The sequence below is a fragment of the Capronia coronata genome (assembly GCF_000585585.1).
Source record: "Capronia coronata CBS 617.96 chromosome Unknown acBCG-supercont1.2, whole genome shotgun sequence".
NCBI lineage: Eukaryota > Fungi > Ascomycota > Eurotiomycetes > Chaetothyriales > Herpotrichiellaceae > Capronia > Capronia coronata.
Genome location: NW_006912894.1, coordinates 1,800,512 through 1,821,368, shown reverse-complemented (window position 1 = coordinate 1,821,368; position 20,857 = coordinate 1,800,512). Strand labels below are relative to the sequence as shown.

Sequence of the window (20,857 nt, the reverse complement as noted above, 5' to 3'; positions counted from 1 at the left end):
CTTTTTGGCGGGCACAAGCGCGCCATAGGGACTCACTGCAGGCATGGTCGGAGTTTGCAAGCGCCGAGTGGTGCGCCAAGCCAAGGTACCACTGCACTGCAGTCAGACTGCGGACGCCGGCTCCAGCTGCTGGCGAATGATGTTTCAACGCCATTCTGCGCCACATGGCAGCCTGTCATGTCCTTTGTCGCCTCCGACGCAGAGATGCATTCCTTGTGTCGTGAATAAAGCCCGACTCCATCATACCAAGTGGTGGTCGTGGAAACGGGTCACGATAGTATTCGCCTTTCCATCCAAATGTCGCAGCGACCATCAACCCCTCCCGCCAGGGTTGATGCGGTTCAAGCGCGTGCTTCCTTGACCCCGGAGCAGGTGAGGAGAATTGAGATCAACCGCCTCAAGGCAAAAGCGCTTCGAGAGCAACGAGATGCAGAATCGGCTGGATCCTCCAGTCTGCAGAAGCCTGATGGCTCTGTCGCTGGACAGAAGCGTACCTTCGAGACATTCTCTGGTGTTCCTGCAACGATTCGAGACGCAAGGGCCGATGGGGATCCAGGTCGGCCCCTCGAAGCCATCCGACCGGCGCGGAACTTCACAAAATACGTTGAGTACGACTTGAGTAAGATGACAGACACAAAGGGTGGGTTTCTGACAGCAGACGATGATCCTCACAACAAGGCAATGCACTCCGATGAGCAGGACAATAAGCCCTCACACATGACTCAGAAGGATTGGGAAAGACAACAACTTCTAAAATCTCTGCGCAACCAGAAGGCAGGACCCTTCGAGCCAGGTATCAGTGCACTTGAAGACCAGGCTACTCAATCATGTCGAGATTGCGGTACATTGGAGGTGGACTGGAAGTGGCTTGACGTTTTCGGTATTGCTGTGTGTAATGCCTGCAAAGACAAATACCCCGAAAAGTACAGCCTTCTCACCAAGACCGAAGCCAAAGAGGATTATCTTCTTACGGAGCCTGAACTAAAAGACGAAAACCTCCTCCCTCATCTCGAAAGACCGAACCCACACAAGTCGACTTGGCACAATATGTTTCTGTACCTGAGATGTCAGGTCGAAGACTACGCCTTTTCTGAGAAGAGATGGGGCTCGGCGGAGGCATTAGATGCTGAATTTCAACGAAGGGAAGCAGAGAAGAAGCGGCGGAAGGAGACCAAGTTCAAATCGAAACTGGCCGACCTGAAAAAGCGGACAAGAGTGGAAGCACACCAACGAAGTCGCAAAGGTGGCGGTGGGAATTTCGGTGATGATCTAGGCGACGGCAAGCACATTCATGACTTTGGTGTTCCGGTGGAAAATCCTGAGAGTGGTATTCCCGTGAAGAAATGTGTAATATGTGGCTTGGAAGTCGAGGAATTAGACCTGTAGACTTCATTATATCGAGTATGGACGACCGGACAGCCGGATCATCAATGTGATCTGGAATTACCGCTGCGCAGCAGGGCACTTTTTGATGAGTGTTTGACATCGCATTGTCGTGGAACAGGATCGGTAGAAGAACACGTGTGGAAGTAAGAAGACAGGTCTGTTGTTGGCCATTGGGTGGTGTGTCCGCAGCAGTCAAAGACCGGTACATGATATTGATCAGATGAATGAACGTGACAGAAGACGTATACAATCTCCTATAGCCTAGAGGTCATAGGAGACCATAGAATGAGGTAGTGTAGTAGCACGTAGTAGTAATAGGCTGTCCCCAATGTTCCCTTGCACGGGCATGTAGTTGGCAGTCACCACACGGCAGTTGGCACTAACAGTCGCCGCAGCCGCTGCAAACTGCGGAGACTAAAGACCAGCTCGCGCTTCGTAACAAAAGGAGTCGGTCTCTCAACTTCCATTCACGCAACGTCTAGTCTACACCTTCCACCCTGTGCGGGACGATCTCATTCGAGTCAGCTCGTTGTGCGACAGATTTGGCCATTAAATTTACAAGTTTCCTCCTGTTATCGACGCACCTGACCGTCTTTTGCACGAACCTCCCACGAAGCCAAGTGTGACGACGCGCATTCCCTCTCTTTCACGAAGATGGCTAGATGATATCCTTTCACGCATACGAGCGCCAGACAGCGCATTATGGCGTGGCAGCCCGGGGCTGGCGGCGGCGGTGTGGGAGGGACGGGCGCAGGGGAACCCAATGGAGTGCAAGCCTACACGCTTCAAGGTGAAACTCCTTTACAGGCCATTGCTGCACTCGCTCATCATTACCTCTAGGTGTCATGCGATTTCTGCAGACCGAGTGGCACAGACATGAACGAGACCGCAATGCGTGGGAAATAGAGCGTGAAGAGATGAAGAACCGAATAGCCATTCTCGAAGGCGAGACGAGGACAAGCAAAGGCTTGCGGACCTCGCTCGAAAAGCATGTTAAGCTACTGGAAATCGCCCTCAGAAAGGAACGCGAAAAAGCCCGGAGTCTCGCCAAAGGCGAGGCCGTCGATGCCGCGAAGGACCCCAAGGAGATAGCCCGGGAGGAATTGAAGAGGATTGGAAAAGGTAGGTCAATGACCATACTGGTGCGGATGCCCGTTGACCCGAGTTAGAATCGCTTTTGAAGAACATCAGCCACCTTGACGCCCAAATCGATCCGGACCATCATCTTGCACAGGGCATACGACAAGAAAAAGAGCGCGATAAGTCAAAAGGCTACCTATCCAAGTGCTCCTCTGAAATCATGTACCACGTCCTACCTACGAGTCATATCCCACCGGAGGTGAACGAGTCTCGTCCTTCGAGCAACACGAATCATGTCTTTCCAGGTCGGCAACCGTCGCAGCAAGAGCTTGAGGACGCCTACTTGCAATTACAGCAGATCAAGCAACAACAGCACCGGAACGTGGCTATGGTCAGGGAAAGCGCTACACAACAACGCCCACATTTGGACGAGCCTACGTCGCTCACACGTACCAACACTCAGATCAATACGGAAGAATTGCAAAGAGATCCAGTTGAAAGAAGGCTGTCAGAGCAGATGGTGCATTCCGTACCTGTTTTGGAGCCGCAAAAGAACTTCTTCAACGAGCAACCCCCTGTTACTGAAGACCAAGTTGAATCCATATCTCACAGTTTTGATTCTTATGGCCGGGAAATTTCGCTGAAAGACTTGAATGAGATGCGGGCGGTCCAGGAGTCCAAGCAGGAAATGGCGGACGGCTGGGATTTCGACGAAGGCCCTGCACCTCCGGACAAACCAACCGATGCGCCACCACAGTATAGGCCAGATACGGAGGTATTCCCCAGCGCGCATCTTATCCCGTCAAAGTCTCCGCCCCGACATCCTGGATCGTACCGAAGAAAGAGTTCAGGGGGGAGACGACGTAGCGAGGGCAGCAGTGAGATGCGAGATTTGACTTCGACGAAAATCGATACTTCACAGTTCAAGGTCCGGTTCGCCATGCGGGGTCATCTGGATGTTGTTCGCTCGGTCATTTTCACAGGAGGTGGCAGCCCATCGGAGCCTGAGTTCTGCACGGCCGGCGATGACGGAGTTGTGAAGCGATGGCACATTCCGGCCTCGTATGCTCACAATCTATCTGTGAGCGACGACTTGGATCGAATTGCGCACTTCACTCATCGCGGTCATATCGGTGCTGTATGCTCGTTGGCAGCCTGTCCTGCATCACCGAATTTCTCTAGTGGCGGTCGAGCTGCCGGGGATGGCTGGATCTTTTCTGGCGGCGAGGATGCTACAGTCAAAGTGTGGGAGCGTGGTCGTGTGGATGCCAAAGCAACCCTGGAAGGCCACAAAGACGCCGTCTGGGCGTTGTGCTGTCTACCTGGCTTAACGGGGACTCTCCTCGGTGACCGATGTTCTCAATTTGGTGGACCCGACCGTGTCCTTCTCGTGGCCGGTGGTGCTGATGGAACAATCCTCATCTGGGCAGTCAGCACACCGCCTCAGCTGAGTTCACCGCCTGCTGGAAGTCGCTCGGCACGAGGCAGCCGCAGAGCCAATTCGATATCAGCCGGCTCCAACTTTCCCAGCTCGCCTCAGCCCAGCGTGGCCAGCGCTACGCCTTTCAACTATTGCTTGGTGCACCGGATAGAACGCGCAGATAGACCAGCTCCGACCTCAATCTCTCCTTTGGGTCCTCGCGGCGAAAGCTTTGTTGTCGGCTATACCGACGCCAGCATTCTAGTATTCGACACGCGGACGGGTGAAGAGATTGTCGGCATGGCCAGCCAAGAAACCTACGATGGAACTCGAAATACTGGTGTCAACGCCGTTGTGGCTAGCAGCACCGGGTTTGACACCCGAGATTCCCTTGCGCCGGGTCGGCGGGGGTCCATGGGCGAAGATGATGTCGTGCATGGCGCGACAGGCTCCGATGATGGAGTTGAAGGCGTTGTGATTGCCGGATATGAGGACCGATACATTCGCTTTTTTGATGCCAACAGTGGTAAGTTTCAACTTTCCTCGACAAGGCGCCGTTTTGTCTGGCACTAACTTGGGCACAGGACAATGCACATATACCATGCTCGCACATCCATCGGCGATTTCTTCCTTGTCTCTCAGTCCAGACGGCAAAGAGCTGGTGTCGGGAGGTCACGATGCAAGTTTACGATTTTGGTCCCTTGAGAAGAGAAGCTGTACACAGGAAATTTCCAGTCACCGCATCATGAGAGGAGAAGGAGTCTGCAGCGTGGTCTGGAGTCCTGATGGAAGATGGGTCATCAGCTGCGGCGGAGATGGCGCAGTCAAAGTCTTTTCAAGGACGTGATATTGAGGTTGGTGTTGGGTCTGTAACTACCAGTTTCGCGGCCATACTCCCATTTCGGAGCAGCGAGCAGTCCCGTGTTCACGCATCTCAAACGGACGATCAAGCAATCTGTCCAAACCAATTGCCATGGTATCAGGGTGACATTCAAACATGAGTTCCACTCTTGACTCTGGACCTTCTCTCCATTCTGTTTCTGTCTCCCGTTCTCCCTTTTTGAATCAACGTCTGGCTAAGTTGAAGTGTGGCCTTTGAGGTGAAGCGATTTAACCTCAGGCGGGAGATTGAATTGGAAACCTTGGTAGTCTCGAATTCAAGTTTGCTGATATACTACAACAGCCGCAGCCTCGCCCGCCGAAGATATGCGCCGTGATTCGAACAGAATCGGCGAGGACGAAGGGTTGCTGACCTAGGTACCACGGTCATGAGAGACGACCACGAGCATCAGCATGAGCACTGTTCTAACGAGCCTGCTCGGCCGTTTCAGTCATTGGAAAACTGTTGCCATGATATTCTATAATCTCATCTCGAAAGCCGCAACGAGTGTGGTTGGTTGCCGGCTAGGGAATGTCATATCTATTTTCCACGACTCTCCATCCATTCACAACCACTGCTTATTACCGAGGTGGCCGATGAAAGCCCCAGTATCGCCATTCGCAACGCTCGCCGATTCCACGACCTTGAGCATCATCTCGACCGACTCGAGTGGGGTGACAGGCCCCTTGAAATCTGGCGCATACTTGAGCAATTTGGGGACCAAGGTATCGCTGCCAGGAACTATACGGAAAAAGTTTCATGTTAGCAAGTGGTCCACGATCATGCAGAAAGACTGGAACAATCCCACTGTGCCCCGAAAACCCCCCGAAACAGGAAGAAAACAACAAAACAACAAAACTCACCCTGAGCAGCACTAGTAGCCACCACGCCAGGCGACAGAGCCAGAAACAGAATCCCCTCGTCCTGATAGCGAGCGCCGTATTTCGCGACGGCCATGTTCATCGCCGCTTTACTCATACTGTACGGCGCAGCCTCCCAGATGCCGTATTGGGTGACGAGGTCCGGGTCCGCCATGCCCGTGGAGATGGAGATGACCTTTTTGATGGCGCTTTTCTTGATCAGCGGCAAGAAGGCGTTGATGGTCTTGATGACGCCGCCGACGTTCGTGGCGAAGTTCTGGCTCAGGTCGTCGTCGAGGATGCGGCGCTGGTCGTCGTCGTCCTCGAACTCGTCCAGGAATTTCCCGGACGTGACTGTGGACAGGTATGCGGCGTTGTTGATCAGGTAGTCGAGCGAACCGCCGGTGATTTTGGCCGTTTCGTGGCTGGCGGCGCGTAATGCGGCGCCGTCGATGATGTCGGCTTGCAGGATCGTTATGTTGGGTCTCTTTTCGAGAAAGCCGTCTTGGGCCAGTCGTTCGTCGGTCGCGGCTTTGTTGCGCACGAGCCCGATCACCGTGTTGGACGGGTCGCGCGAGAGATAGTCGATGAAGCCGTACTGGGTGGGATCGATGGCATGTTAGTTTGATTCTTGGTGTTGCTTGCTTTTCTTTGAGACAGAAAGAGAGAGAGAGAGAGAGAGAGAGAGAGGTTTGGGCGAGTTGAAAAATGATCCAGGATGGGACATGGACTTACTCCAATGCCACGACTGGCTCCTGTTACCACGTAAGATGGCATCTTTGTGCTTGTTTTGGTCAATTGGTTTGTTGGTTTATTGCTTGAACGTGTCGTGTCGTTGCTGTAGAATTCGTTGATGACTTTGGGCAAGTTTTGGAGTGTTTCAATTCGATCTTGAAACTTGAAAATTGGAAGACTGCCAAACAGAGACCGAGAGTGTGAGCCACGGAGCACGATATATATACGTAGGCAGAGACAATCACCTACCGTCAACATCCAGAAATGTCACTGTCAATCATTCATCATCCGGTGTTTTCGGTCGAAGCAAGCAGTGCTGGCATTATTAATGCTGAACCGTCAGCCATTTTGGCAAGTCATAATAGGCAAAGGAGAGTCAAGGGAGGGGTTTGAACATGTCTACGAGAGAACTTTCGTCCGTGATGTTCTCCGCGCTGGCCGTTCATCTGGTGGAGGAATCAGGATTGCTCCCGAATGCTGGCCAGGGAAGAATCAAGACAAATAAGTGGCTTGTAGGAGGTGCTTCTGAAGGCACAAATAGTCCTTCGATCACTGTATATCATCCGAAGTTGGAGACATTCGTATTATACGTACTTCCCAGAGGCGCGCCCGACAATGTGTGGTCAGTCAGGGATGAACGAGACCTTTTGTAGAGGAAGCATTTGAGAACAACCACTCTTTTCTGCCGAGGTATCCGGCCTGGCATCACCTGCAGTGAGGTTTGGCTTACGGGTGACTTCAAGAGACTCAAAGTGAGGCCATGTTGTATCTTCGTCTGTGCCGAAAATGGCTTACTCTGGCTTATGCGACATACGGACGGATTAGGATATCTGGACGAATGGATCGCAGTACTGACGCTCGCTCGTATGATTGGTCAAGGGGCATTATTGATGCGAAGTACTGTGGATATGTGGATATGTGGATGTGGATACTACCCCTGATACGGAAGCTGGCTTCAGCTTTTATATCACTATATCACTGTTCCTGTCTCACGCAGAGTACTGATTCGTAGCTTGAGCATCACTTCATAGCCTGTGGACGATTTGCAATGAACGGCTGTTACAGCGTGCTTCTTGATTCGAGCGGCTTTGAAGGATGGAGCGACAGTGGCTACGTAGCCTTGCTTGTAAATAGGTCAATGCTTCGGCAAGAATTGGCTTACTTTAGTCCGTTTACGGCTGGCTTTCCATAGCTCAAGAGGCAATCAGAAGAATGCTCCCGCTTGGGTTCAGACTTGGAATTTGCTATTCGAACAGATTTCGTTCTGGGTCGGTCTCTACTCTGACAAATGATTCTCGTAGCTAAGGCTTGCTGAGCTCTGTGCTGCTAAGGAGGTTCACTCCCTCAGTTGGTGCTTCTGGCTTCTGGTACTCGTACAATCTAAGCTTTCTCTCCCTCGCACAGTCTCCCTTTGGCTTCGCTCCTCCATACCCATCCAGTCATGTGGTAAGGCTTGTCGATCGATTCAGAGTTCCTTTATGCTTGTCCCTTTGCAGTGTTACTCCGTCGCCGATGAGCCTGTCCGCGAACTGAACGCAATTATAGACTCCAGAGCCGCCACTCATTGACACTGACTTGCATCTTGGTCTGATTTGCCGAGCCAGCTGAACGAGGGTCTTCCGGCTTTGTCTTGGAAAAAGTGACATCGACACCGTTGAAAATGGGAAGCATCATTGTACCTGTGTATTCCCAATGTCTCGGCTCAATGGTTGCATGCTTGGTGACATGCCAGCCTCTGAAAAACGAGGAGCGAGTTCTGCCTTGCAACTGGTTGATGATGTGATCCCATTCGCCCTTGCTATTTGCCAGAGACCAGATATCGTCAGCCCGTCGAACAGCGACGTCCACATCCGATCGAAGCCTATTCAGGTCCTCCGGGTAATTTGGAGTCGTACGGCGCTCGCTGATTACGACTTCAGTGAGGGATTTCATGCTGTTTCGGTTCTGATAGAGGACTTGTCCCAGGCGCTGGATTGCCGAAAAGTCAACAAATGGAGGGCAGTTGTATACTTTCTTTTCCCATCCGACAAGAGCCCAGACCGAGGCGTTGAACTCCAGTCTCCGAATTTTGTGTACCTCGTAATCATCCAGCTGCTTCAGGAACACCAGTTCGAATTCTGCTGGTGAATGAAAGAGTGGCGCGGTCAGGTACACGTCATCTTGATGACCATGCGGCCAGGGCATTCTGTTCCGGGTGTTGACGACGATTGTTGTCGATTGATAGAATAGTGGAGCCCACTCGTGGGATATCTGACGGCACGCAAGCATCAGATTCTTCCGGTCCTGGCTGACGGCTTCATATGTACCTTCATCAACTTGTTTGTCTGAGGCTCTTGCAAAGTGACCGTAGATCATCATTCTAATCTCCGTGGGAAGATCAAGAAGTGTTGATTGCGGAATTGGTGCTGAAGACTGTCCTGCCACAATTACCTTCTTGTTGTTGCTCTTGGAAGCGTGGGTGTTGTGCTTCTTTGCAGCCAAAGTCTGCTTTCTCACTTTGAATGCCGGCATTCTATGATGAAAACTTGGATGTTTGAGGGCTGAGTATGGGCGGTGTCCGGTGGTTGGGATTGGTTGGTAGCAGGTCGTGGACTGGAAGGCTTGATAGTGTCTTTGTATTTGGGAGGTAGCTGTATGTTGAGAGTGGGTGATACCAGAGAGAAAGAAGGAAGAGGTAGATGGAGAAGGGTTTAAATAGCAAATGGGAACTGACATGTTCACATGGACTGAGAGGCAGCGAAAGTAATGCAGCAGGCTACAAACCACCTCGCACACTGCCTTAGCATTCCGACTTCAACCATAGACGGACAACTGCCTGACTGTTGTAGTGAATGCAAAGACCCGGTGCCACTGGACGTGGACGAGGCTGTGAGAAAGGGGGTGCTTGCCATTTGTGGAAAAGGTGGATCTGTGTCCCACCGTAAAATAACTGTGGAGATTGTTGTGCGGAGCACAGTCCGTATATGGCAATGCGCAGGGATCTAAGGATCAGGCTCGCTGGCAAGGAGAACACCTGGGAGGCAGTCAGATGAAGACAGGCGGCGCATCTGCTCAAAACACCATTGCCTTTCCTGATAGTCAATACTATTCTTCTTGACAAGACCTCACTGCTACTCTGCCTGAGACAGCAGCCATGCAGAGATGGGGCAGTGGCCGGCATCACATCCGGGGCAATACAATTACCGCCTGATCCTGTCGATACACCAGAGAGGACTTGCCCAAGGAAATATCCCGGTTAACAGTTCATCCGCTTTGATCACCTGTTTTTGTTGTTTTCCGCCATTTTACTCAAGCAATTGCACAAATGCCTCCAGATCGCCGCGAATTCAACACTCGACTCCTTCGCGCCATACTGGCCGTCGTCGGCATACCAAATGACGAGACACTCAAGACTGTCCATGATGCCTAGCTCCAAATATCATCGGACACCTCCAGTATGTCTGACTTTGCCATCTTCAAAGAGATGTTGCACGCCCATTACCTCATCGCTCAAGAAGAGCTCAGGAATGCGCCTCCGTGTCCGACAGAGGAAGAGATACTTGAGATGGTGAGTCCCTAGCAAGTTTGCTCTTCTTCTTTCCCTTCTTGGTTTTGACTTTATCACCCGCTTGATCATCCTCTTCGGCAGACGATAGGGGTGCTTGGACCTTAGCTCGACTCCCGTCAGGTACGTCGACCTCCATTTGATCCCCCTTACTCTTTCCCCCAGCGGTTTTGGTGACCTTGGTCGAAGTTGGTGTCGCACATCTCTTGGAGGACATCCGCTCCATCTCGACAAGACTGTTTCGAGTATCTCTGCGCACGAGAGAAAGCGAGTTGATTGTCTCAACGTGCAACTTCGTGTATGGTGAGTCGAAACTTTATCTTCTTCGCCGCTCTGGATTGTTCGGGACGTCCATGCTTAACCTTGCGAAATGTTAAATGGACTCTCTCGACTGCAGCGGAACCCGCTTCCATATCGTCGCCGTCTATGTCCACGAAAGGGGAATCCACAACGCCAACGAGGATATGCTTGATGACTTGCCAGTCCTTCAGAACACCGCTCAAGCATTCTCCAGCTTGATCCCACTTTCGCTGGTGCCATTGTAGATTAGACCATACCCACTCAGCCTGTGTAGTGCCACCTTGGCCCTGTGGCAGGGGGTGTGCCCAATGCATCATGTTCGCCTCATAAAGTTGGAATACTACCACTTCACTGAGAGACGACAGAACATCTTCATACTGAAGCAGGACATCTTTCAAGGAGCGGATCGCGGTGAAGTCGACCATTAGGAAGTGGTTAGCCCGTCCAAGAGATGTGACTCTTATCCAGATACTGGCGTCAAATTCCAAGCTCCGGATGTTACGGAGCTTGTATTCGGCCAGATTGCTCAAGAAGACGCCCCCAAACTCTAGTGGAGTCGAAAAATCACGAGATGATAAATGGTGGCCAGGGTGGCCGCAATCGTCTCTATCACAGATGTCGTAAGAGGTGTCAGGATTGCCAGGAGCATCGATATCTTCCTGTTTGTCAGAAGTGTCGGATTCTTCAGCATTTCCAGCGTCGTCAGCTTCGTCAGAGTCGTCAGAGATCGAAGCAGCTTCGCTACATGCGCAGATATAGCTGACGCTGCATTCACCCGGTTTACAGTCACAGCCGTCGCAACAGCCACCGCAACTGGCGCAAGAATTGCAGACTATTAGAGATCAGTATCGGCCGAAGTTTCAGAGCAGTCATCCTTACCAGGTTCGTCAAATTCATAGGCAGCCAGCTGCTCAACGTCGCGCTGGACATTATTGATAACAATGGTCGTGGAGCGGAAGAACAATGGTGCCCACTCCTCCGTGATCTGGCGACAAACAAGCATGAGGGTTTTGCGGGTCTGAGCAATGATTTCATGATCTTTGTGATCCCACTCCTCATCTTCGAAGACGACTCGACTCTCTGTATGGTCATCTCCATCCTCGTCGCCAGATAGTCGCTGTCAATATCGATGGGGTCGTCGTCAGTCTCGTCGCTGGAAATATCCATGGGATCATCGCCGTCACTGTCACTTTCACTGTCATCATCATCCGTGGCGACTTGATCTGGACCAGAGTTCTCGTTCTCCTCAGTATCATCCTCCTCCTCAAAACTATCGGGACATTGCAGATAGACTGGTATGAAGTAACCATAGATCTGCATCCTGGCTTCCAGAGGAAGATCAAGAAGGAGTGACTTTATAGGTCGCTGTTCTGTGGATATTGACTTCTTTCTGTGTCGAGGGTGGCATAGTAAAGGACTTTCTGTCTGCTTCGACTCGCTTTGGTTCCATCTCCGGCATTGTTAGAGGACCAAGGTCGCGAAGGTGGTGCTAGGTGCGGCTGTGCTGGGTGCGGTTGTGCTTAATCCTCCGTGTCGTCAACTGGTAGTAGTAGTAGTAGTATGCGCGGCCTCACAATGTTGTGATTGTGATCCAAGTGTGTTCAGACGACGTGGGGATTGACAAGTAGATGGTGTTGCTTTTGATCTTGATTTGATAGTCAAGTGAAAAAAAAAGCAGAGAGTCGCCATGCTTGTCGGAATACTCAGGCAGTCCAATCAGTCCAGAAATTGCGCCTCTTTGAGGGTACTTCACATATTAAAAGCCGGCTGCCTGACATTTTGCAGTGAATATCAGGACATGGGCAGCCTTGCAGCCTTGCAGTCGACAAGGCTGTGCTGCCGGTTGTTGCCCCTGCAAAAAGCAGGTGTTTGATCCACCGTAAGACCTTTTGTATGGCGGATCATATTGCTGGTGATGATGCTGATTGAGGCTTGCTGAGAGCTGGCAAGACAGAGCGAAGACAAAGCCAAAGCCAAAGCCACGTACCTTGGAACGTTGCTCTAAGACCACTGTCGCTGTTGTATAAAGAAGATGTTCATCCAATACTTCACCATATTGCCCGACTGTCTAGTGCATGAGGGAAGAGATGGCCAACTATGCCACCGATCCATATGATATGATATATCCGTCATCCAGCCATGTGGTGCCTGGATACCACATCAGTGATCACCAACTATCTCTTCGGAGTCCATACCTATATATTCTCTGGCGACAGAAGTCGGACCTTAAGTATAATTACCATGACAATCACTGGGAAGAAGCAGTGGACCGGAGAGGACCTCAGCCGGGAGATGGGACAACCATCTAATAGCATGTGAGGACAGAGGATCGGTTGTATGCCATGTACAAGTTTGTCAAGCGGAATATACACCAATATGTGCGTTCATCATTGTTTGTCTCCAACCACCACTGCAGAGCACCGAGATAACGCTTCTTGCCATCTATCACGCTAGCAATAGGGATAGCGACATCGATCCTCACTCGCAGCAGTTCAACATCATGGTGGAGTTGGAGGATGCCAAAAACCCCTCCGGTAATGCTACCCTACGCAGAAAATCCAAACCCGGTCAGGCAGCGAACCAATCTATCAGAAGAGCATGGCAAGATGGAAGGTAACGAAGGGCTTTTCAGCCGCAAGGATCACTAGCAGCCCTACGAGATCTTGACATAAACTTGTGGCCCGTCCGCCAGGGTGGATTGTCACTCCTGAGCCCTGACCACAGACCACAATCACCACCAATCGCTGGGCACATGTCAACTTCAATCCCGGGCCGACTTTGTCAGATCTAGAAGGATCATGCGATTGCCGAGATCCTAGTCCCCGATCTGACTTTTGTCCAGGACCACATGCACCGTGCGGGTGATTTGGCCTAGCGATGGTCCATAGCAACGCAACGCCCAGCAGAAGTCGAGATGGTCTAGACTGAAGTCTTTTGAAAAGTTCCCAAGAGAACGAACTTAATTCACCATAAAACAGCGGCTTATGCTGATGCAGTCCTCGAGTCACAGCGAGTGTGTCGTTTTGTTCTCTAGGTCATCGACATGGCTATGAAGTGGACGGAAAGCGCGTGGCCGGCATTGGCGGTCTTGTTCTTGACCCTTCAAGTAGGCGCACAGTCTGTTACAAAATGCGGCAACACCGGTGACACGAGCTACTACAACTCAACGACGCTGCCTTATGTCTGTGAGTATTGTCGAAGGGCCTGCCTGCCTATATCTGAACACTAGGACTGTGACTGTCAAGACTCAAGGCTGACATGATGTCTATCCAGTCTACAATAACCCCTGGGGAAACGATGGGTCAGGGTTCTCATGCATCACGGTAGGCCTTACGAGTTTGCGTCTCTTGTACTCTTGGAGATCCAGTCCTCGATCTAACTCCCTTAAAGGTTGGGGGAGAACTCTCAATTGAGCACCTATGCTTGGTACTGACTCGGACTGTTCTATGTAGGTCAAGAACAACGGCACAGCCTTCGACGCGACATGGCGCTGGATAAACAATTCAGACAGCGTGCACGCCTATCCACACTTCAAACTCGACTCACCGCTCTACCCTCTATCAGTGCGAGAACTGGCAGCGGTCGACTTCGAAGGAACCTGGGGATTGAACGTGACTTCTGCAGCCAATGACACCGACCAGCAGCGTCTGCAGGCCCTGGATGACAACTATGTCCAATATAACGTGGCACTGGACATGTTTCTCGATGCCAACGCCAGCCAGGCCTCGGCAGACCTACCGGGCTACGAGATCATGGTGTGGCTGTCGTATTCTTACGACGTATATCCTGTCGGCATCGACAAGTCGAGCCCAGACAAGGACCAATATATCATTGGAGACACGAGATTGTAAGTTCCAAAAACTTCACACCAACCACGAGTCTTGGGCGTCTCGAGCGACTGCATTCCTGCTACTTGTCCAGCGTTGGAGAAGAAGCCACTCATTCAACCGCTTCTCAAGATGGAGTTCTGCGACTTTTGTCTCAGGACACGGTTCTCTGACATTCTTCTACTCCCATTTGGGCAACTACCTTCCCTCACACCACTCCCAAGCTACTCACAATAAACCAAGACACCTTGTACAATGTAAATGACAAGATCTCTAACATAATCTTACTCGCCAATAGTTTCCTCTTCTCCGGCACCAACTCCCAAAACCAAACCGTCTTCTCCTGGCTCCCGGAACACAACCTAACCGCCTCCAACGCCGACTACTCCCCGCTGATCCACTACCTGTGGCAATTCAACTTCATGCCCGCCGACATCTATCTCGGCACCGTCCAATTCGGCACCGAAACCTACCACGCGACCAGCGAGGTCCTGTTCCGAGCAACGAACTACACGCTCAGCCTGGACAGAAATCGGACACAGGATCTGTCCCAATCGCCCCTGCAGCGAGTGGACACAGTGAGTGTGCCGACCCAGGTGCCGACGATGGATCGGTTCAAGAGCCTTAGTGCGCCGAGATTGTGTGGCGGGAATTCGATTTCTTGGTTGGCTGGTGTATGGAGCGTGGCCTTTATTTGGTTGACTGTTGTTTGGTAAAGTGAGGGAAAAATTTGGTTCCTTGACGGGCGGTTTATAGACTAGTAAGCGTGAGGGTTTCTTCTAGTGTAGGCTGATATATAGACTTAGTCTCAGATTGACTTCTGTGGCAGATAGATACACAGGAGATGTTGTTGCACCAAGTTCTGGTCGGAACTGTGTCACACAATCGACATTTCCAATCCCCAGCCTTGCGCAGTCTGGGTGGAGCAGAGGGGTAGGTGAAGTATACTTGTATATAATGGTTCATTTGCTAAGCCCGAACTCCCGGTTCATAATCTTCCCATGCAGCGAGAAAGCGCACCAAGTCGGTGCATATACATATCATACTGGCTCAGCTACTCCTGCTCCGCTGTCGTTGTCAAGTCGTACAAGACTTAGGTATAGATAATCATAAATCGTTCTGCCTCTGAACTATCAACATACCTACCTCAGCCTCTTTCCCTTCCTCTCTTCCTCCCTACTTACTCTCAAACACTGGTTCACGCACACTAGTCGTCAACCGTGAACCTACTATGTCCACACCCATGCTGCAAATCATAGAGAACCGTACTTGACCCCAAGGCTCAAATGTTCTGCTGAGTCCTAAATCTTCTCATACCTTTTCAGTCCACAAACAGCCTCTCTACAATGCGTTAAAAAAGCTTGCTGGCTAACAGGGGCTCGAGGAATCAGACCCCTAGAATCGATTCGCAATCTTGTCAGCAATGCTGCTCCGACGTCGGCCCTCAGCCACAGCCACGCTCTGGCGACGAATCGTCTCGACGAATTCCTTGTCGTTGTCAACATGGCCGTCGAACGACCAGAGAGCCGGGCAAGGGCCGATCTTGCGGCGCAAGATAGTGGTCTTGATCCACCAGGGCAGAACGGTGCCGACCTGATGTTTCATGAATGTGCGGGTCGGGATGGCGAAGATGTAGTCCAGTTCCTCCTGTTGGTTGATGTCAGTGCACAATTACCCAAAGCTTTTTTCTGGGAAATTAGACAAGCAAGACGAAATTCATCTTTCTTCTTTTGATGGAGAGAACCTGCTCAATACGTACCAAAGTGCGTTGTTTTGTCTCGGGCAACCACAAGAAAATCATGACCAAAGCGCAGATGTTCAAGCCGGCATAGAACGCAAAGGCGCCCGTAGGAGTCATGGCCGAAAGCATTCGGGGGAACGTGATCGAGAGAACGGCTGCCCAGAAGAGACATGTGGCTACGGCCCAGGACATGCCCACTTCACGGTGGGACAGCGGGAACACTTCGGCCGAGTAGGTGAATGGGACTGGACCTTCTCCTGGAGAGTAGAAGGCGGCGAACTACGGAGGTGGGCAAATGTCAGCCATCAATCTCTTCCAGAAGAGACAGACCGAAATATCAAAACTTAAATACATCCTAGAAAGTCGGACTCGGACTCGTACCAGGTAGATGAAGAGAGCCACAAGACCCAAATGAGCCGAGCTGCTGCTGGGGATCAGATAGCAAAGACCGGCAGCAAGAAGTGTCCAGGCCATCTGGGGGAAGGTGAACAGGAGGAGAGATCGACGGCCGAAAGTGTCGATTGTCCAGATGGCTGGCCAGGCGAAGACGAAGTTCACTAGACCAAATCCCCACGAGGCGAGGAGCGAGTTCGTGACGGAAGCACCGGCCTGTTCGAAGACGGTGGAGCTGTAGAAGGCGATGATATTGACTAGAAAAAACAGAATTGGTCAGCGTGATGCTCACTTCCAGGAGAAACGATCTCAGGAAATGGCCAACACATACTTCCGCACATCTGCTGGGCAATCATGACTGTGAAGGAGGCCAGAGTCGCACGACGAACTCTGGGGATGGTGAACAATTGGACGAAACGGGTGATGTAGTTCGTCTGCCTGTCAACCAAGGCAGCTTCCATGCGTAGTTGAGCAAAGATGTAATACAAGTCGCGGGCGGCTTGGAGTTCGGTGTTGCGAAGTTTCTTGAGGGACCTGTAGGCGTTGGAGTATTTGCCTTTCTTGATATACCAACGAGGAGATTCTAGCGAGGCGAGTCAGGATACCAATGCAACCACCGGAACAGAGGGCTCAGACTTACCTGGACAGAAGTAGATCCCAATCAGCAGCGGAATGGCAGGCAGTAAGGCCGAACCAAACTGGAGACGCCACGAGATCTTTCCGGTGTCTTTGACAGCCAGATTGGCACAAGTTCCCAGGAAGATACCGAAAGCCGTCCACATCTGCCAACACATGACGAGCCCGCCTCGGATTGATGCAGGAGCGTTCTCGGCGCTGAAGATGGGCACGGTCGACCCTTTACATCCCATACCAATTCCAAGCAAGAGTCTGGTGACCAAGAGTTGTTCCCAGGCTGCATCACACATATCAGCCCGTTAAGTCATCAAAAAGGTGAGGTCGTGGGACTTACTTTGGGCAACAGCACTGCCAATGGGAGACAACAGGCAGAAGATTGCAGACACGAAGATTGTTCCACGTCGACCGAAATAGTTGTTCAGCGGATCCGAGCACCAACAACCGCTGCACATGATATCAGCCAGCCGAGTGGAAAGGAGAGATGGCCTTCAAGACTCACATGAAAGCAGAAGCAATGTAAGGACCAGCATTGATCAATCCCTGATACCACTGGTTGCGAGAAGCATTCGGATTTGGCGAGCCATCCGCCAGGGTCTTAGAGACGGGAATGCCTAGAGCATCGGGAAACGAAAGATTGGCCCCGTTGGAACCGGTTTGATCCCAACCTTGCACGGCGGCACCAATAGAGCACAGGATGATGGTGAAGTAGAGAGCCGTCGGCTGCCTCCATTTGTGCAGCACTTCATTTCTGATGGCCTCCTTCTCATCCTCAGTGAGGCCAGGGACTGTCTCGAAGGCCGGAGGGTCTTTCGCGACCAGCGCACCTTTCACCAATGTCGGTGTCAATTCTCCCAAGCCACTGGAATTTGCAAATTCTTTCACGTCACTAACGACCTCTTCATTACTGAGATGCGCGAGAGGGTTCCGGATTCTATAAAAAAAACTGGGATTAGCCAACCACCAACCGTGAGAGAAAGAGGTTGTCCATACTTTGCTGAAGCGCTGTTTGCCAGATCGATGTGGGCTGCTCCATGCTTCTCGTCGACATACTTCTCATTCGCGTTCCTGGGAGAGAGCTTGTTAGCAGTGTCAGTACACGAAGCATGATCGGCCTACAGGTCTTCCTGATCGCGACCGATATCATGAACCTGAGATGCCATCTTGGAAACGAGACACCAAGCTGGTCAAAGTGTTAGGATTTGCGAAGAGCAATTCAGAACGAATATACGGACTCAAGTGACATTTATCGGTTCAAAGAGCTCACCCCCTACCACTTTCTTGTGGGCGGGGGTTCGATTGCCATCGAGATTGAACCCCGGGTGCCTTCATGGGCATCCCATGTGATGGTCAAGAACCTTGTGCTCTGTGATCTGAACATTGTAACTGGAGCAAGTCAAGAGCTGCCAGACAGATGTCGGACCTCCAGCCATAGAAGGCCGAGTCCAGAAGGGCGATGCCAGATCTGTGAGCTGCTGATTGTCCGGGGTTGACCGGGGGCTGGGAATATCCCACAGTATCCCGCGTCCAAGTCATGGTGGATGCATACACAGAGTCGGACTTTGATATATCTGGGACCATCAATGGTGGAACGAAGCTAGCTGGTCTCGACGACAACGGCAATTCAAGGGAAGATCGAACGGGCGACCCCCGGATCAGCGTTACAACGACTGGGATTTTGACATGAGAGAATGACGATGGGCTGCTTTAACTTCCATGGTGGACAGGGGTTTCAGCCTTTCGCCACACTTGGGCTTTCTTGTCTGCCATTGACTCTTCCTTGGCCCGCTGCCAATGACTGCTAAGCACTCGGGACTCAGTGCTTGCTTGAGAACCCTTAACCGGACGCGTCTGATTGAACGACTGACCGACTGCTGTCTTCAAGTTTGTTGCACGGATACCGCAGGCTGCATGACCTTGGGGCGCCTGAAGGATTCGAGACTCTGACTGTTTCTTCACCATGGTCCCATCTTCTCCCCCAGGTGTATCTGGGCCTGAACGACAGTGGCTTGTGGCGCTCCCTTGCATGGTCTAGGGTCTGCCTGGCTTGTTTTAGGAAGGAAATTCGGCAAGACTGCCTGAGGGGATGGTCATGGTGCCTAATGGACACGTCTGAGCTCTTCCTAGATGTGTTCAACGGTACACGCAGATTCAGTCTGCACAATGATATCGGTCGTCTTTGATGGTCAGGTGAGTCTCTTCGTGTGTGTGAGATAACGACCCCAGGATTGTCTGGTGGAGAGAGAGGTAGCACCCCGAAAGACCCAGGAATACATGACCCCTCGATTTGGCAATCCTGGTATGTCGCGTGCCGGTGGCCCATTGGGACACCATCCCGTGTAACGGTGTAAGCGTCTTTCATCTCGGCTGCTTTGACTCTGAAGAAATGATTGCCCATCTATGCCAGCCTGCGTACCCAATGGCAGTAAGGCTCGACCAGGGGAGGTAAGGATTGAAGCACTAATCGAAATCGACCGAGGATGGTTTGTCCCCCGGATTGTCGTTCCAGCTTCCCCAGCTTCCATCTCTCGTCGCTGGAGAGGTTTGGGGCAAGATTCTCACATTACGTCGCGTCGAGCGAATCACCAAAATTGTTTTGACTGAAAGTTGATCATGTGCTTCTGGCGCTGACAGAGTGTGATTCGTGCTCCCACCAAAGCTGCCGACCATACGAGGCAAAACCAAACCCAGCTAGGTGGGGGGAGTGTACCGTTCCGTCCTATAATCTCTCAGGATGACAGAAGTTATGCTCTCCCACGCGGAGATGGGGAGATGCTGAGCCACGCAGAAGAGCGGGCCATATCCTCCTAGAAGAAGGTCGCTCCCGTCACGGGCGCAACCAACCTAGGACTCGAGAGACATGGACCGGTCTGTAGCAAAGGCCATGCAGCAAACTCTGGCCATCGGATCCGAACGACGATTCAAATCTTGATACAGAGCGCGGGGGCAATCAACCTGTTGACAGACCTGTATAGCCTAATACACATTGATTGACAGCGCTGCTTGGACCCAACTCCCTCAAGGACCTAGCAACCCCGCGTGGAAGGCCCTGTGGACAAGCAATGGAGCATGGTAGTACTGGCCTTCTGCATGCAAGTCACCATGTCTGGGGAATCTCGAAACGGATCTTACGTCGACCGATTCCTGTCAAAAAAGACGCTTTGATGTAAGTGGCGGCACTCCCAATCCGCCGGTACTTGTCGAAGAGGTCGACGAGTCACCTGTGCGATGCAGTTCCTCGAAGGATTGAGACTCTCGTTGATCGACCAAATCAAGGACTCACCACCTGAAGACTGGAGCTGATATATTTTGATGAAATGGGATGAGTGAGCACTGAGCAACACCATGAATGACTTTGATGGCGACCATGTTCTAGTGCGGAAACCGCCAATGCTCTTGCAAAGAAGCAGAGAAGGCTAGCATGAGGCAGGTACAGTCTCCGGGTCTCAGTTCCCTTTGAGCGTCTGAGTGGGCAATTCTTCTTGACTACTGACGGGTTTATGTTGCTACTGCCCCCAGACTTCCAGAGGGAAAGAAATGAGATCGAAGGCAGCAAGAACAATCAATCCGCCACATCATGTCAACCGTCAAAGTCCACGACTACTTTTCACTTGCGATGCCTCGATTACCACTCGGCAGTCCATGAGATGGAGACGTCCTGTTGTCTTTGGCAAAATCCATCTACGCGGCTATAGACATGTATCTTTAGGTAGGTCACCATGTCCACGAAACTGTGAAGTACACAGCGACCCTTCGAGCCTCTTCTCTGTTTCCCTTGATTGACTCCTCTCGAATCAAAGATGGAGCTTCTGGCAAGAATCAGCTGGCCACAATGTGGGAAACATCAGCTTCGGCGACTCACTGGTTCTGGTTTCTGTCACAGTCCGGAGATATTCCCAGGGCGACTGAGGCACCCGGTATCTCGACCAGGCGACCACAGCTTTGAATGAAACAAAGGCATGGCCCGTGCTGTTACTATTCAGCTTCAGGCATGGTGCATATCTGGCTGACTGCTTTTGTTCTCTGGTCCCATGCCTGTCAATAACCCTATGGTAGGT

General features: G+C 51.6%; 6 protein-coding genes across 6 annotated transcripts; 3 read left to right on the top strand and 3 right to left on the bottom strand.

Annotated features, from left to right (window-relative positions):
* Positions 1-297: 297 nt before the first annotated feature.
* On the top strand, positions 298-1,386 carry A1O1_02324 (DNA-repair protein complementing XP-A cells; the record flags this gene model as incomplete). Its single annotated transcript, XM_007723235.1, has 1 exon — positions 298-1,386. The coding sequence occupies one exon, from the start codon at positions 298-300 to the stop codon at positions 1,384-1,386; it is 1,089 nt and encodes a 362-aa protein (XP_007721425.1).
* An 845-nt stretch (positions 1,387-2,231) lies between these two features.
* Positions 2,232-4,733, top strand: A1O1_02323 (uncharacterized protein; the record flags this gene model as incomplete). The annotated part of the gene is made up of 3 exons (XM_007723234.1): positions 2,232-2,508; positions 2,556-4,412; positions 4,471-4,733. The coding sequence occupies 3 exons, from the start codon at positions 2,232-2,234 to the stop codon at positions 4,731-4,733; spliced, it is 2,397 nt and encodes a 798-aa protein (XP_007721424.1).
* Positions 4,734-5,331: 598 nt separating this feature from the next.
* On the bottom strand, positions 5,332-6,403 carry A1O1_02322 (uncharacterized protein; the record flags this gene model as incomplete). Its single annotated transcript, XM_007723233.1, has 3 exons — positions 5,332-5,507; positions 5,621-6,224; positions 6,362-6,403. 3 exons carry the CDS (start codon positions 6,401-6,403, stop codon positions 5,332-5,334), a joined length of 822 nt encoding a protein of 273 aa, XP_007721423.1.
* Positions 6,404-7,900: 1,497 nt separating this feature from the next.
* On the bottom strand, positions 7,901-8,872 carry A1O1_02321 (uncharacterized protein; the record flags this gene model as incomplete). The annotated part of the gene is made up of 1 exon (XM_007723232.1): positions 7,901-8,872. One exon carries the CDS (start codon positions 8,870-8,872, stop codon positions 7,901-7,903), a length of 972 nt encoding a protein of 323 aa, XP_007721422.1.
* A 4,382-nt stretch (positions 8,873-13,254) lies between these two features.
* On the top strand, positions 13,255-14,748 carry A1O1_02320 (uncharacterized protein; the record flags this gene model as incomplete). The annotated part of the gene is made up of 4 exons (XM_007723231.1): positions 13,255-13,390; positions 13,479-13,528; positions 13,658-14,052; positions 14,331-14,748. 4 exons carry the CDS (start codon positions 13,255-13,257, stop codon positions 14,746-14,748), a joined length of 999 nt encoding a protein of 332 aa, XP_007721421.1.
* A 679-nt stretch (positions 14,749-15,427) lies between these two features.
* Positions 15,428-17,962, bottom strand: A1O1_02319 (uncharacterized protein; the record flags this gene model as incomplete). Its single annotated transcript, XM_007723230.1, has 9 exons — positions 15,428-15,679; positions 15,792-16,052; positions 16,155-16,423; positions 16,498-16,749; positions 16,807-17,079; positions 17,137-17,246; positions 17,302-17,733; positions 17,793-17,867; positions 17,919-17,962. 9 exons carry the CDS (start codon positions 17,960-17,962, stop codon positions 15,428-15,430), a joined length of 1,968 nt encoding a protein of 655 aa, XP_007721420.1.
* Positions 17,963-20,857: the final 2,895 nt, after the last annotated feature.